Source organism: Hypanus sabinus, chromosome 17 (assembly GCF_030144855.1).
Source record: "Hypanus sabinus isolate sHypSab1 chromosome 17, sHypSab1.hap1, whole genome shotgun sequence".
Lineage (NCBI taxonomy): Eukaryota > Metazoa > Chordata > Chondrichthyes > Myliobatiformes > Dasyatidae > Hypanus > Hypanus sabinus.
Genome location: NC_082722.1, coordinates 85,686,016 through 85,703,471, shown reverse-complemented (window position 1 = coordinate 85,703,471; position 17,456 = coordinate 85,686,016). Strand labels below are relative to the sequence as shown.

Here is a 17,456-nt window from a genome sequence, read left to right as displayed (position 1 = left end):
TGCTGACCCACCCTTCTACCCCCACATCCAGGTTGTGGATAGTGTAGAGGATTGTCGAAGATTGCAGAGAGACATTGATAGGATGCAGAAGTGGGCTGAGAAGTGGGAGATGGAGTTCAGCCCGGAGAAGTGTGAGGTGCTACACTTTGGAAGGACAAACTGCAAGGCAGAGTACAAAGTAAATGGCAGGATACTTGGTAGTGTGGAGGAGCAGAGGGATCTGGGAGTACATGTCCACAGATCCCTGAAAGTTGCCTCACAGGTAGATAGGGTAGCTAAGAAAGTTTATGGGGTGTTAGCTTTCATAAGTCGAGGGATAGAGTTTAAGAGTCGCGAGGTAATGATTCAGCTCTATAAAACTCTGGTTAGGCCACACTTGGAGTACTGTGTCCAGATCTGGTCGCCTTACTATAGGAAGCATGTGGAAGCTTTGGAAAGGGTGCAGAGGAGATTTGCTAGGATGCTGCCTGGTTTAGAGAGTATGAATTATGATCAGAGATTAAGGGAGCTAGGACTTTACTCTTTGGAGAGAAGGAGGATGAGAAGAGACATGATAGAGGTATACAAGATATTAAGAGGAATAGATAGAGTGGGCAGCCAGCATCTCTTCCCCAGGGCACCATTGCTCAATACAAGAGGACATGGCTTTAAGGTAGAGGATGGGAAGTTCAAGGGGGATATTAGAGGAAGGTGTTTTACTCAGACAGTGGTTGGTGCATGGATTGCACTGCCTGAGTCAGTGGTGGAGGCAGATACATTAGTGAAATTTATGAGACTACTAGACAGGTATATGGAGGAATTTAAGGTGGGGTGTTATATGTGAGGCAGGGTTTAAGTGTCAGCACAACATTGTGGGCTGAAGGGCCTGTACTGTGCTTTACTGTTCTATGTTCTACAAACACAAGAACTCCAAAAGGAAAACACAATCATCTGTACACTAAAGATGTCACCTCAACTGGTGATGAAAAATCTGCAAGCTAATTGCCGGTGAGCATCGCAACAACAAACACCTCAACCCAAGCTAAGGAGTTGTGTTGAATTGCTGTAATGCATCTTGTAAATGAGTCAGACTGTTGCAACTGTGCATCAAGGAGTGGAGTGCATGAATGGGGTACTTATCAAGTGGGCTCTGTATTGTGTATGATGTGGAGGTTCTTGAGAGCTATTGAAGTTACACTAATCCAGGCAAGGGGAAAGAGTTCCATCTCACTCATGACTTGAGCCTTGTAGATGTGGGCAGACTCTGAGGAATTAGTAGGTAAGTTACTATTCAGAGGATTTCTAGTCTCTGACTTGTTCTTCTAGTCACTTTGCATAAATGGTGCCCAGTTGTTTTCTGACCAGTGGTAACCCCCAGGCTATTGATAGTTGCGGATTCAGTGATGGCAGTGCTGTTGAATATCAGGAGCTAACTGGAGTTACAGATCTGTATTCCCTGGTCCCTTTGCTCTACCACACACCTCACAGCCCAGAAATAGGTAAGACCACATTTAGAATATTGTGAGCAGTTTTGGGCCCCTTATCTAAGAAAGGACGTGTTGGCATTGGAGGGGGTCCAAAGGAGGTTCACAAGAATGATTCCAGGAATGAAAGAGTTAACGTATGAGGAGTGTTTGATGAACCTGGCCTTGTACTTTCTGGAGTTTAACAGAATGAGGGGGATCTCTTTGAAACCTACTGAATATGTCAATAAATTGGATGACAGAAATTATAGCTCTTTAGCAAAGGACAGGTAATTTTGAGGAAGTAGAGAGGCTACTGATGGTCTTAGACAGATTAGGAGAATGGACAAAGAAGTGGGAGATGGAGTATAGTCTCAGGAAATTTATGGACATGCACTTTGGTAGAAGAAATAAAAGAGTAGGTTATTTTCTAAATAGAAAGAAAATTTAAAAAATCTGAGGTGCAAAGGGATTTGTGAGTACTTATGCAGGATTCCCTAAAGGTTAATTTGTAGGTTGAGCCAGTCTTAGGGAAGGCAAATGCAATGTTAGCATTCATTTCAAGAGGACTAGAATATAAAAGTAAGGATGTAATTTTGAGGTTTTATAAAGCACTGGTGCGGTCTCACAGAGTATTGTGAGTAATTTTAAGCCCCTTATCTGAAATGATGTGCTGACATTGGAGAGGGTTCAAAGGACCGTTCAAAGAATCACGAAAATGATTCTGGTATTGAAAGGTTTGTTGTATGGGGAGCGTTTGATGTCTCTGGTCCTCCACTCACTGGAATTCAGAAGACTGAGGGGAACCTCAATGAAATCTATTGAAAGTTGAAAGACCTCTATAAAGTGGATATGGAGATGATATTTCCTAGGTGGCCATGGATTAGTCAGGGCATAAAAGGATACAGGGAGAAGCAGGAGATTGGGGCTGAGAGGGAAATGGATCAGCCATGATGAAATGGCAGAGAAGTCTCTGGACCAAGTGGCCTGATTCTGCTCCTTTACCTTATGGTCTGATGGTCTTATATTGAAAGGCCTAGATGGAGTGGACACAAAGATAATGTTTCTAATAGAGAGAGAGTCTAGCATCAGAGGGCACAGCCTTAGAATACAAGTATGTTTCTTTAGAACAGAGATGAGGAGGTACTTATTTAGCCAGAGGATGGTAAATCTGTGAAATTCATTGCCACAGAATGCAGTGGAGGCCAAATCATTGGATGCATTTTAAACGAAGGTTGATAGGTTCTTACTTAGTAAGGGCATCAAAGGTTACTGGGAGAATGCAGGATAATGGGATTGAGAGGGTTAATAAATCAGCCATGATGGAATGGTGGTGCAGACATTTTGGGCTGAATAGCCTAATTCTGCACCCATGTCTTATGATCAATCTTGGTGTTAACTACAAATTTGGAATCATTTTTATTTAAACTAATCCAAACATCTGTCCTGACAGATCCGACATGGCCTGGTCTGTTTGAGTCAAAGAATTCTTGGTCCGTGCACAATTGTACAAGGAGCATTGGTAGATATTTTAAATAAAACAACTCAAGAATTTTACGATGACACCAATAGCATCCTGAAGGTATGTTTTATTCAGCTTTCTGTGCAGACACAAAGCTTTTTCCAATTTATTCAGAACATTGCTGATGGTTTAACTTGGATATGGTTTTAAATGGAAGATTTGACTAATGTTTTCCTGAGTCATTTGCCCTACTAATTCATGATTGAGGCAGTTGTCTGGAGAATATGGTGTAATCAATCAGTGAGCAGGAGCACTACAAAAAGCTATGTTTTCAGCTTAAGTTTAAAATCGCAGTGCTTTGTTGCAGTTTTTTAGAGATGAACTGTACCCAATCTGTGAATGAAATTGATTAGAAAGGGTAAATAAAAATAAGGCAGAAGAAAGCGGAGCAGCCAAAAGTGGTGTGAATTGTCCATTGTTGGATTGGCTTAGGCTCATCAGGCATGGGCAAGTTAAGTATCTGGTAAGTTTATTTTTTATTCTTCATTCCTCGCCTGCTAGGATGCAGTTAGGGCAGTAGCAATGGCTCCAAGGGCAGTGTTTTGTTCTGTGTGTGAGATGTGGGAATACAGGGAGACATCCTTCCTCTCAGACAACCACATCTCCACCGGGTGCACTGAGCGGCAGCTCCGCAGGGAATGTGTTAAGGAACTGGAGCTAGCATGATGACCTTTGGCTCATATGGGAGACTGAGAAAGTGATAGATAGGAACTACAGGGAGGTAGGTACGCCAAGGCTGCAGGAGGCAGGTAACTTTAAGGAGGAAGTGCAGAGCACCACTGTGGCTTTTCCTCTCAATAATAACTACCAATTTAAATACTGTTTGAAAGAACAAACTACCAGGGGAAGCCACAGCAACCATGTCCATGAGACCATAAGACATAGGAGCAGAATTAGGCCACTCAGACCATCGAATCTACTCTGCCATTCCATCATGGCTGATCCCAGAACCCACTCAACCCCGTACATCTGCCTTCTTGCCATATCCTTTGATGCCCTGATTGATAAGAACTATCAACTTCCACCTTTAATATACCTATGGACTTGTCCTTCACCACAGTCTGTAGCAGAGCATTCCACAGATTCACTACTCTCTGCCTAAAAAAATCCTCCTTACGTCTGTTCTAAAAGGTTGCCCCTCAATTTTGAAGCTGTGCCCTTTAGTTCTAGATACCCCCACCATAGGAAACATCCTCTAATCATCCACCCCATCTAGTCCTTTCAACATTCAATGAAATTCCCCCCACATTCTTCTAAATTCCAGTGAGTACAGGCCCAAAGCTGCCAAATGCTCCTCATATGTTAACCCCTTAATTCCCAGAATCATCCTCATGAACTTTCTCTGGACTCTCTTTCTCAGAAATGGGGCCCAGAACTGTTGACAATACACCAAGTGCAGCCAGACTACTGTCATGTAAAGGCTCAGCATCATCTCCTTCCTCTTATATTTTATTTCCCTTGAAATAAATGCCTACGTTGCATTTGCCTTCTTTACCACAGATTCAACCTCTAAACCTCTAATACTGTTGGGGGGGGGTGGGGGACAGCCAACTTGGGGAAAGCGACAGTGGCCGTGCCGCTGGCACAGAGTCTGGCCCTGTGGCTCAGAAGGGTAGGGAAAGGAAGAGGAAGGCAGTAGTGTTAGGGGACTCTATAGTCAGGGGGTCAGACAGGCGATTCTGTGGACGCAGGAAAGAAACTTGGATGGTAGTTTGCCTCCCGGGTCCCAGGGTCCAGGATGTTTCTGATCGCGTCCAAGATATCCTGCGGTGGGAGGGAGAACAGCCAGAAGTCGTGGTATATATTGGTACCAATGACATAGGCAGGAAAAGATAAGAGGTCCTGAAAGAAGTCTACAGGGAGTTAGGAAGGAAGTTGAAAAGCAGGATCTCAAAGGTAGTAATCTCAGGATTACTGCCTGTGCCACGCGATAGTGAGAATAGGAATAGAATGAGGTGGAGGATAAATGCATGGCTGAGGGATTGGAGCAGGGGACAGGGATTCAGATTTCTGGATCGTTGGGACCTCTTTTGGGGCGGGTGTGACCTGTACAAAAAGGACGGATTGCACTTGAATCCCAGGGGACCAATAACCTGGCGGGCAGGTTTGATGGAGCTGTTGGGGAAGGTTTAAACTAGTTTGGCAGGGGGGTTGGAATCAGAATGTGAGTGCACGGATTAAGGTAGAAGGACAAGGGCATGATGCTAAGAGCTCTGAGTTGATGAGGTAAGGACAGGCAGGGGACGAAACATAATTGTAGCCATTTAAAGGGGTTGAAATGTGTCTATTTCAATGCTAGGAGTATTAGGACTAAGGAGGATGAACTTAGAGCATGGATTAGTATGTGGAACTACTGAAACTTGGCTGGAGAAGGGCAGGATTGGATGATGCAGGTTCCAGGGTTCAGGTGTTTTAAAAGGAATAGGTTGGGAGGTAGAAAAGGGGGGGGGGGGGCAGTGCTGGTCACGGATAGTATCACGGCTATAGAAAGGGAGGATGTTGCAGAGGGAGTGTCCACTGAGTCGGTCTGGGTGGAAGTCAGAAATAGGAAGGGATCAATCACAGTGCTGGGAGTAGTCTATAGGCCCCCAAATAGCCCTCAGGACACCAAGGAGCAGATAAGTAGGCAGACTTTAGAATGGTGCAGGAAATACAGGGTAGTAGTTACGGGTGATTTCAACTTCCCTCATATTGACTGGCACCTCCTGAGTACAAGGGGATAGATGGGGCTGAATTTGTCAAGTGTGTTCAAGAAGGATTCCTGACACAGTATGTGGACCGGCCGACGAGAGGAGAGACCATACTGGATCTAGTTCTGGGTAATGAACCTGGTCAGGTGACAGACCTCTTGGTGGGGGAGCATTTTGGTAAGAGTGACCATAACACCCTTAGCTTCAGCATAGCAATGGAAAGGGATAAAATCAGACAAAATGGTAAGTGCTTAACTGGGGAAGGGCTAACTTTGAAGGGATGAGGCAGGAACTAGCGAGAGTAAATTGGAAACATGTTCAAAGGGGAAAGCACAGAAGTAGTGTTGGAGAAGTTCAGGGACCACTTGAACTGGGTTCAGGATAGGTTTGTCCCACTGAGGCAAGGAAAAATGGTAGGAAAAGGGAACCGTGGCTGACGAAACATGTGAGGCAACTCGTCAAGAGGAAAAAGGAATTTATTAGCAAAAAGAACTTTAATTGAAAATAGGCTTATTCCTTTTACAATGGATAATAAACTTTTACATAATTGGTTCCAAAAGGGGGTTAAAAAGGTGATTGTTTTGAAGGAGGTATATTGATGTCGTTTGATCAATTAAAAAACAACACTCTTTTCTGTTATTTTCAATTAAAGGCTTATTTATGAGAAAAGCTGGGTCAAACAATGTTGATGCCAAAACCGAGTGAAATCGAAATATTAATTCAAAAAGGAAAAATTTAAAAATTTACATCTTGTATGTACAATTTGATTCAAAAACAGATAATTGAATCTGGAATTCATAAATCAAGACAAAAATGGGAATCTGATTTGAATGTTAAAATTGATGGAAGAAGTTAGTCAAGATTATGTTCTGATAGTATGATAAATACAATAAATGTTCGACTTAGATTAATACAATATAATTTTTTACATCAATTATATATAACACCACAGAAAATAAATAGATTAAATTCAAATATGTCCCACCAATGTTTTCGATGTAATCAAGAAATTGGTACTTTTTTACATTCTACTTGGTCTTGTTTTAAAATTCAACCATTTTGGATAAATTTAAGACTTTTATTGGAACAAATTACTGGAGTACAATGTTATTTTTATTAGGAGATATTGAAAGGACAATACCGAAACTTAAATTGAATAAGCATCAGAAAAAATTTATAAAAATTGCATTGGCAGTAGCTAAAAAAGTTATCGCAGTTACTTGGAAATCTGATTTATATTTAACTATGGATCGTTGGAATAATGAAATACATAGTTGTATTCCACTTGAAAAAATTACATATAATCTAAGAAATAAATATGATATATTTTTGAAAATTTGGCTCCCATACCTACAAAAGATGGGATTAAATATATAGGACCTTTGAAGATAAAATTATAAAGTAATTGGGGAAAGTAAAAATAAATATTAAAATTATTTTGAACTCCATGGAGCATGTGGGGATCTTCCGATATCCAGGCAATCTTTTTTCTTCTTTCTTTCTTTCTTTCTTTCTTTCTTTCTTTCTTTCTTTTTTCTTTATTTAGATAAGGGTTAAGGGGGGGGAGGGTTAAGGGGGGGAGGGTTAAGGGGAGGGGGAGGATCAATATCATTTTTCATTTTTTTTCATTACATTTATTCTTTGTAATTTTCTAAAAATTTAATAAATAAATTTTAAAAAAGAGGAAAAAGGAAGCATATGTTAGATATAAGAAGCAGGATGTAGGAGGGGCTCATGAAAAATATAGGGTAGCCACGGAGCTGAAGAAAGGACTTAGGAGAGCTCGAAGGGGGGCATGAGAAGGCCCTGGCATGTAGAATTAAGGAGAACCCCAAGGCACTCTATACATATGTGAAGAACAGGAGGATGACGAGAACAAAGGTGGGACCGCTAAAGGATAAAGAGGGCAACATGTGCCTGGAGGCAGAGGAGGTTGGGGAGGTCCCAAATTAATACTTTGCTTCAGTATTCACAAGTGAAAAGGATTTTGATCAGGGTGAGGTCAAAATAGAGCAGGCCTGTGTGCTGGACAATGTGGAGATTACGTAAGAAGTGCTGAATTTTCTTAAAAACATCAAGATTGATAAATCCGCAGGGCCAGATATGATACACCCCTGGTTGTTGCGGGAATTGAGAGAAGAGATCACTGGAACATTAGCTATGATCTTTGAATCCTCTTTGGCTACAGGGGAAGTGCTGGAGGACTGGAGAATAGCAAATGTAGCTCCCTTGTTTAAGAAAGGTAATAGGGAGAAACCTGGGAACTATAGACCAATGAGTCTTATGTCAGTGGTCTGCAAACTACTGGAAAGGATTCTTAAGGATAGGATCTATGAGCATTTGGAGAAGTACAGTCTACTTATGGACAGTCAACATGGCTTTCTGAAGGGAAGATCATACCTCACATAGAACAGTACAGCACATTACAGGCCCTTCAGCCCACAATGTTGTTCCGACCCTCAAACCCTGCCTCTCATATAACCCCCAACCTTAAATTCCTCCATATACCTGTCTAGTAGTCTCTTAAATTTCATTAGTATGTCTGCCTCCACCACTGACTCAGGCAGTGCATTCCACGCACCAACCACTCGCTGAGTAAAACACCTTCCTCTAATATCCCCTTTGAAATTCCCACCCCTTACCTTAAAGCCATGTCCTCTTGTATTGAGCAGTGGTGCCCTGGGGAAGAGGCGCTGGCTGTCTACTCTATCTATTCCTCTTCATATCTTGTACACCCCTATCATGTCTCCTCTCATCCTCCTTCCCTCCAAAGAGTAAAGCCCTAGCTCCCTTAGCCCAAGTGTGGCCTAACCAGAGTTTTATAAAGCTGCATCATTACATTGCAACTCATAAACTCTATCCCTCAACTTATGAAAGCTAACACCCCATAAGCTTTCTTAACTACCCTATCTACCTGTGAGGCGACTTTCAGGGACCTGTGGACATGTACCCCCAGATCCATCTGCTCCTCCACACTACCAAGTATCCTGCCATTTACTTTGTACTCTGCCTTGCAGTTTGTCTTTCCAAGGTGTACCACCTCACACTTCTCCGGGTTGAACTCCATCTGCCACTTCTCAGCCCGCTTCTGCATCCTATCAATGTCTCTCTGCAATCTTCGACAATCCTCTACACTATTTACAACACCACCAACCTTTGTGTCGTCTGCAAACTTGCCAACCCAACCTTCTACCCCCTCATCCAGGTCATTTAATAAAAATCACAAAAAGTAGAGGTCCCAGAACAGATCCTTGTGGGACACAACTACTCACAACCCTCCAATCTGAATGTACTCCCTTCACCACAACCCTCTGCCTTCTGCAGGCAAGCCAATTCTGAATCCACCTGGCCAAACTTCCTTGGATCCCATGCCTTCTGACTTTCTGAATAAGCCTACCGTGTGGAACCTTGTCAAATGCCTTACTAAAATCCATGTAGATCACATCCACTGCACTACCCTCATCTATATGCCTGGTCACCTCCTCAAAGAACTCTATCAGGCTTGTTAGACACGATCTGCCCTTCACAAAGCCATGCTTTGTGTCCCTGATCCGACCATGATTCTTTAAATGCCCATAGATCCTAAGAATCTTTTCCAACAGCTTTCCCACCACAGATGTAAGGCTCACTGGTCTATAATTACACGGACTATCCCTACTACCTTTTTTGAACAAGGGGACAACATTCACCTCCCTCCAATCCTCCAATACCATTCCCGTGGACAACAAGGACATAAAGATCCTAGCCAGAGGCTCAGCAATCTCTTCCCTTGACTCGTGGAGCAGCTGTGGGAATATTCCGTCAGGCCCCGGGGACTTATCTGTCCTAATGTATCTTAACAGCTCAAACACTTCCTCTCTCATAATTTCAACATGCTCCAGAACATCAACCTCACTCACATTGTCCTCATCGTCATCTAGTTCCCTCTCTTTGGTGAATACCGAAGAGAAGTATTCATTGAGGACCTCGCTTACTTCCACAGCATACAGGCACATCTTCCCACCTTTATCTCTCATCAGTCCTACCTTCACTCCTGTCATCCTTTTGTTCTTCACATAATTGAAGAATGCCTTGGGGTTTTCCTTTACCCTACTCGCCAAGGCCTTCTCATGCCCCCTTCTTGCTCTCCTCAGCCCCTTCTTAAGCTCCTTTCTTGCTGCCCTATATTCCTCAATAGACCCATCTGATCCTTGCTTCCTAAACCTCATGTATGCCGCCTTCTTCCACCTGACTAGATTTTCCACTTCACTTGTCACCCATGGTTCCTTCACCCTACCATTCTTTATCTTCCTCACCAGGACAAATTTATCTCTAACATCCTGCAAGAGATCCTTAAACATCGACCACATCACCCTAGTACATTTCCCTGCAAAAACATCATCCCAATTCACACCTGCAAGTTCTAGCCTTATAGCCTCATAATTTGCCCTTCCCCAATTAAAAATTTTCCTGTCCTCTCTGATTCTATCCCTTTCCATGATAATGCTAAAGGTCCGGGAGCGGTGATCACTGTCCCCCAGATGCTCATCCACTGACAGATCTGTGACCTGACCCAGTTTGTTACCTAATACTAGATCAAGTATGGCATTCCCCCTAGTCAGCCTGCCAACTTACTGTGACAGGAATCTGTCCTGGACACACTTAACAAACTCTGCCCCATCTAAACCCTTGGAACTAATGAAGTGCCAATCAATATTAGGGAAGTTAAAGTCACCCATGATAACAACCCTGTTACTTTTGCACTTTTCCAAAATCTGCCTCACAATCTGCTCCTCGGTATCTCTGCTGCTACCAGGGGCCCTATAGAATACCCCCAAAAGAGTAACTGCTCCCTTCCTGTTCCAGACTTCTAGCCATACTGACTCAAAAGAGGATCCTGCTACATTACCCACCCTTTCTGTAGCTGTAATAGTATCCCTGACCAGTAATGCCACCCCTTCTCCCCTTTTCCCCCCTCTCTATCCCTTTTAAAGCACTGAACTCCAGAACTATTGAGAATCCATTCCTGCCCTGGTGCCTGTCAAGTCTCTGTAATGGCCACTACATCATAATTCCATGTATGTATCCAAGCTCTCAGTTCATCACCTTTGTTCCTGATGCTTCTTGCATTGAAGTACACACACTTTAGCCCTTCTACCTTACTACCTTTACACCCTTTGTTCTGCTTCTCTTTCCTCAAAGCCTCTCTATATGTTAGATCTGGCTTTATTCCATGCACTTCTTTCACTGCTCTATCACTCCAGGTCCCATCCTCCTCGCAAATTAGTTTAAATCCTCCCAAACCATGCTAGCAAACCTACCTGCAAGGATATTGCTCCCCCTCGAGTTCAGGTACAACCCATCCAATCTGTACAGGTCCCACCTTCCCCAGAAGAGATCCCAATGGTCCAAAAATCTAAAACCCTGTTCCCTGCACCAACTCCTCAGCCATGCATTCAACTGCCATCTCTTCCAATTCTTACCATCACTATCATGTAGCACTGGCAGCAATCCTGAGAACGCCACCTTTGAGGTCCTGTTCTTCAGCCTTCTGCCTAGTTCCCGAAACTCACACTGTCAGAGCACCAATAGCAAACACCAGAGGACATATGTACAAAATTAAGGGAGGGAAGTTTAGGGGAGACATCAGGGGTAAGTTTTTTTACACAGAGGGTAATGCCTGGAATGACTTGCCAGGGATGGAGGTGGAGGCTAAAACATTAGGGGTATTTAAGAGCCTGTTGGACAGGTACATGGATGAAAGAAAAATAGAGGGTTATGGGGTAGTGTGGGTTTAATACTTTTTTAAAGGATTATATGGGTCGGCATAACATGGAGGGCTGAAGGGCCTGGACTGTGCTGTAGTGTTCTATGGTTAAATTAACCTCCTGGGAGTCTTGCACAAGGACTCCTAAGTCCCTCTGCACCTCTGATGTTTGAACCTTCTCCCCATTTAGATAATAGTCCGCACTATTGTTACTTCTACCAAATAGCATTATCATACATTCCCCAACCCTGTATTCCATTCGCCACTTCTTTGCCCATTCTTCCAATTTGTCTAAGTCCTGCTGCAATTACATTACTTCATAGAAACATAGAAAATCTACAGCACAATACAAGCCCTTCAGCCCACAAAGTTGTGCCAAACATGTCCTTACCTCAGAAATTACAAGACCTACCTATAGAACCTCTATTTTATAAAGCTTCATGTACTTATCTAAAAGCCTCTTAAAAGACCCTATCATATCTGCCTCCACCACCGTTGCTGACAGCCCGTTCCACACACGCACCACTCTCTGAGTAAAAAACTTACCCCTGACATCTCTCTGTACCTATTCCCCAGCATCTTAAATCTGTATCCTCTTGTGGCAAACATTTCAGCCCTAGGAAAAAGCCTCTGACTATCCACACGATCAATGCCTCTCATCATCTTGTACACCTCTATCAGGTCAGCTCTCATCCTCCTTTGCTCCAAGCAGAAAAGGCCGAGTTCACTCAACCTATTCTCAGAAGGCATGCTCCCCAATCCAGGCAACATCCTTTTTTACGATGTACGTCAGTGATTTGGACTACGGTATTAATGGATTTGCAGCAAAATTTGCTGATGATACAAAGAGAGGTGGAGGAGAGGGTAGTGTTGTGGAAACAGAGAGCCTGCAGAGACTTAGATAGCTTAGGGGAATGGACAAAGAAGTGTCAAATGAAATACAATATTGGAAAGTGTATGGTCATGCATTTTCGTGGAAGAAATAAACAGGCAGACTATTATTTAGATGGGGAGAGAATTCAAAATGCAGAGATGCAATGGTTGTCCTTGAGCAAGATACCCTAAAGTTTAACCTCCAGGTTGAGTCAATTGTGAAGAAGGTGAATACAATGTTAGCGTTCATTTCTGGAGGTATAGAACATAAGAGGAGGGATGTGATGTTGTGGCTCTGTAAGGCACTCATGAAACCACACATGCAGTATTGTGTGGAGTTTTGGGCTCCTTATTTTAGAACATAGAACATAGAATAGTACAGCACATTACAGGCCCTTCGGCCCACAATGTTGTGCTGACCCTCAAACCCTGCCTCACATATAACCCTCCACCTTAAATTCTTTCATATACCTGTCTAGTAGTCTCTTAAACTTCACTAGTGTGTCTGCCTCCACCACTGACTCAGACAGTGCATTCCACGCACCAACCACTCTCTCAGTGAAAAACATTCCTCTAATATCCCCCTTGAACTTCCCACCCCTTACCTTAAAGCCGTGTCCTCTTGTACTGAGCAGTGGTGTCCTGGGGAAGAGGCACTGGCTGTCCACTCTGTCTATTCCTCTTAATATCTTGTTCACCTCTATCATGTCTCTTCTCATCCTCCTTCTCTCCAAAGAGTAAAGCCCTAGCTCCCTTAATCTCTGATCATAATCTATACTCTGTAAACCAGGCAGCATCCTGGTAAATCTCCTCTGTACCCTTTCCAATGCTTCCACATCCTTCCTATAGTGAGGCGACCAGAACTGGACACAGTACACCAAGTGTGGCCTAACCAGAGTTTTACAGAGCTGCATCATTACATTGCGACTCATAAACTCTATCCCTCAACTTATGAAAGCTAACACCCCATAAGCTTTCTTAACTACCCTATCTACCTGTGAGGCGACTTTCATGGAACTGTGTTCATGTACCCCCAGATCCCTCTGCTCCTTCACACTACCAAGTATCCTGCCATTTACTTTGTACTCTGCCTTGCAGTTTGTCCTTCCAAAGTGTACCACCTCACACTTCTCCGGGTTGAACTCCATCTGCCACTTCTCAGCCCACTTCTGCATCCTATCAATGTCTCTCTGCAATCTTTGACAATCCTCTACACTATCTACTACACTATCTATCCCTTAGAAAGGATATACTGACATTGAAGAGGGTTCAGAGAAGATTCACGGGAATGATTCCAGAAATGAAAGTATCACTGTATGGGGAATGTCTGGCAAGTCTTGGGCTGTATCCCCTGGAGTTCAGGAGAATGAGGGGGGATCTCAGAGAAACATTCAGAATGTTAAAAGGCCTAAACAAATTAGATATGGTGAAGATATTTCCTATGGTAGGGGATTCTAGGACAAGAGGGCATGACTTCAGGATTTTAGAACTGAGATGTGGAGAAATTACTTCTGTCAGAGGGTGGTATGTGGAGGCCAAATCATGTGGTGTATTTAAGGCAGAGATAGAGAGGTCCTTGATTAGCCAGGACATCAATAGGTATAGGGTGAAAGCAGGGGAGAGGGGATGACTGGAAGAATTGGATCAGCCCATGATTGAATGGCAGAGCAGACTTGATGGGCCAAATGGCCCACTTCTGCTCCTATATCTTATAATGTTAAGGTCTTATGGTCACAGCCTCAGAATAGAGCAGTGTACTTTTAGAATGGAGATGAGAAAGAACTTCTTCAGCCAGAGAATGTTGAATCTGTGGAATTCACTGCCACAGGCAGCTGTGAAGGCTAAGTCTGTATGTATATTTAAGGCAGAGGTTGATAGATTATTAATTGGCCAGGCCATGAAGTGATGTGGGGAGGTGATTTGGTTGAGAGGGAAAATGGATCAGCCATGATGAAATGGTAGAGCAGACTCAATGGGCCAAATGGTCTATGTCTCCACCTCTGTCTGGCAGCATCTATGGAAAAGAGTAAAGTCAATGTTTCAGGCCAAGACCCTTCAGCAGGACTGGAGTAGAAAGAGATGGGGGAGGGGAGAGAGAAGCACAAGCTGATAGGTGAAACTAGGAGGGGCAGGGATGAAATAAGGAGCTGGTTGGTGTTGATTAGTGAAAGAGAGAAAGGACTGGAGAGGACAGAAGGCCTTGGAAGAAAGAAAAAGGGAAGGAGCACCAGTGGGAAGCGATAGGCAGGCAAGGAGATAAAGTGCAAGAGGGAGATAAAGTTGTTGACAAGGTACCACACCGTAGGCTTATTCAGAAAGTCAGAAGGCATGGGATCTAGGGAAGTTTGGCCAGGTGGATTCAGAATTGGCCTGCCTGCAGAAAGCAGAGGGTCGTGGTGGAGGAAGTACATTTAGATTGGAGGGTTCTGACTAGTGGTGTCCTATAAGGATCGGTTCTGAGACCTCTACTTTTCACGATTTTTATTAACAACCTGGATGTGGGGGTGGAAGGGTGGGTTGGCAAGTTTGCAGATGACACAAAGGTTGGTGGTGTTGTGGACAGCATTGAGGATTATCGAAGATTGCAGAGAGACATTGATAGGATGCAGAAGTGGGCTGAGAGTTCAACCCGGAGAAGTGTGAGGTGGTACACTTTGGAAGGACAAACTCCAAGGCAGAGTACAAAGTAAATGGCAGGATACTTGGGAGTGTGGAGGAGCAGAGGGATCTGGGAGTACATTTCCACAGATCCCTGAAAGTTGCCTCACAGGTAGATAGGGTAGTTAAGAAGGCTTTTGGGGTGTTAGCTTTCATAAGTCGAGGGATAAGGTTTAAGAGTCGCAAGGTAATGATTCAGCTCTATAAAACTCTGGTTAGGCCATACTTGGAGTAATGTGTCCAGTTCTGGTTGCCTCACTCTAGGACGGATGTGGAAGCTTTGGAAAGGGTAAAGTGGAGATTTACCAGGATGCTGCCTGGTTTAGAGAGTATGGATTATGATCAGAGATTAAGGGAGCTAGGGCTTTACTCTCTGGAGAGAAGGAGGATGAGAGGAGACATGATAGAGGTATACAAGATATTAAGAGGAATAGATAGAGTGGACAGCCAGTGCCTCTTCCCCAGGGCATCACTGCTCAATACAAGAGGACATGGCTTTAAGGTAAAGAGAGGAAAGTTCAAGGGGGATATTAGAGGAAGGTTTTTTACTCAGAGAGTGGTTGGTGCGTGGAATGCACTGCCTGAGTCAGCTGTGGAGGCAGATACACTAGTGAAACTTAAGAAACTACTAGACAGGTATAGGGAGGAACTTAAGGTGGAGGGTTATATGGGGGGCAGGGTTTAAGGATCCGCACAACATTGTGGCCAAATGACCTGTACTGTGCTGTATTGTTCTTTGTTCTTTGAAAAGGGGATGGGGAATGGTGAAGTGGGGGAATGATTGGAAGTTTGAGCAATCGATGTTCATGGCATCAGGTTGGAGGCTACCTGGACGGAATATAAGTTGTTGTTCCTCCAACCTGAGTGTGGCCTCATCACAACAGTAGAGGAGGCCATGGATTGACATATCGGTATGGGAATTGGAAGTAACGTAGCATAGGTACTCAGCAAAATGGTCTCCCAATCTACATCAGGTCTCATCAAATACGGGAGACCACACTGGGATCACTGGATGCAGTATAGGGTCTCAATAGACTCACAGGTGAAGTGTCGCCTCACCTGGAAGGACGGTTTGGGGCCCTGAATGATAGTGAGGGAGGAGGTCTAGGGACAGGTAGCACTTGTTCCGCTTGCAAGGATAAGTACTAGGAGGGAGATCAGTTGGGGAGGGAGAAATGGACAAGGGAGTTGCGTAGGGAGTGATCCCTGTGGAAAGCAGGCAAGGAGGCATTTCATAGGCTCAGGGTTTTTTCAATGATTTCGAGATTTCTGGCCCCCATCATCTTATTTGCACCATGGATGTCCAGTCTCTAAACACCTCCATCCCTCACTAGGAAGGCCTCAAAGCTCTCCATTTCTTTCTGGACACTAGACCCACCTAGTTTCCCTCCACCACCACTCTCCTTTATCTAGTGCAACTTGTCCTCACTCTAAATAATTTCTCCTTTGTCTCCTCTGACTTCCATCAAAACAAAAGATGCAGCCGTAGGCACTCCCATGGGTGCCACCTATGCCTGCCTTTTTGTCAACTACAGGGAATAGTCTGTGTTTCAAGCCGACACTGGTGTCCACCCCCACTTTTCCTACACTACATCGACAACTGTATTGGTGCTGCTTCATACATCCATGCTCGTTGACATAATTTATTGTGAAAATAAGATGCTCAGGGCCAGGGAACTCAAAATCATCAAAAAGATCATGAGTGTGTGAAGTGTCATGGATGTCATGGAGAGGGAAAGGCCTGCAGCTTGGGCAACTGCCGGTCTCCCATACAACCCTGCCCAGGCCTGCACCCTGGAAACCTTCCAAGGCGAAAATCCATGGTCTCACGAGACTAAAGGATGCCTATATAAGAAAATACTCTGCACATTTATTTCTACTACCAAAGTGCATGACCGTGCATTTTGCACTTTGCCACTCTCTTGCCCTTTCTCCTATTTAAAATTTTGAGAGGGATAGATAGAGTTGACGTGAATAGGCTGTTTCCATTGAGAGTAGGGGAGATTCAAACGAGAGGACATGATTTGAGAGTTAGGGGGCAGAAGTTTAAGGGAAACACAAGGGGGTATTTCTTTACTCAAAGAGTGATAGCTGTGTGGAATGAGCTTCCTGTAGAAGTAGTAGAGGCCAGTTCAGTTGTGTCATTTAAGGTAAAATTGGATAGGTATATGGACAGGAAAGGAGTGGAGGGTTATGGGCTGAGTGCTGGTAGGTGGGACTAGGTGAGATTAAGAGTTCGGCACGGACTAGGAGGGCCGAGATGGCCTGTTTCCGTGCTGTGATTGTTATATGGTTATATGGTTATACTGATGTCTACTATAAACTCACAGATTCTCACAGCTACCTTGACTATCCCTCTTCTTGTAAAAATGCCATTCCCTTCTCTCAATTCCTCCATCTCTGCTGTGTCTGCTCTCAGGATGAGGCTTTTCATTCTAGAATGAAGGAGATGGCCTCCATTTTCAAAGAAAAGGCTTCCGTTCCTCCACCATCAACACTGCCCTCAACCGCATCTCTTCCATTTC

At 43.9% G+C, this 17,456-nt stretch overlaps 1 protein-coding gene across 2 annotated transcripts in view; it reads left to right on the top strand.

Annotated features, from left to right (window-relative positions):
• tat (tyrosine aminotransferase) overlaps positions 1–17,456 on the top strand; it is a 164,553-nt gene that overhangs the window by 123,548 nt on the left and 23,549 nt on the right. For both annotated transcript variants that reach the window (XM_059993396.1, XM_059993395.1), the window contains one exon: positions 2,896–3,024. In XM_059993396.1, coding sequence (XP_059849379.1) covers positions 2,896–3,024 — 129 coding nt within the window. The remainder of the gene's footprint in view (positions 1–2,895; positions 3,025–17,456) is intronic.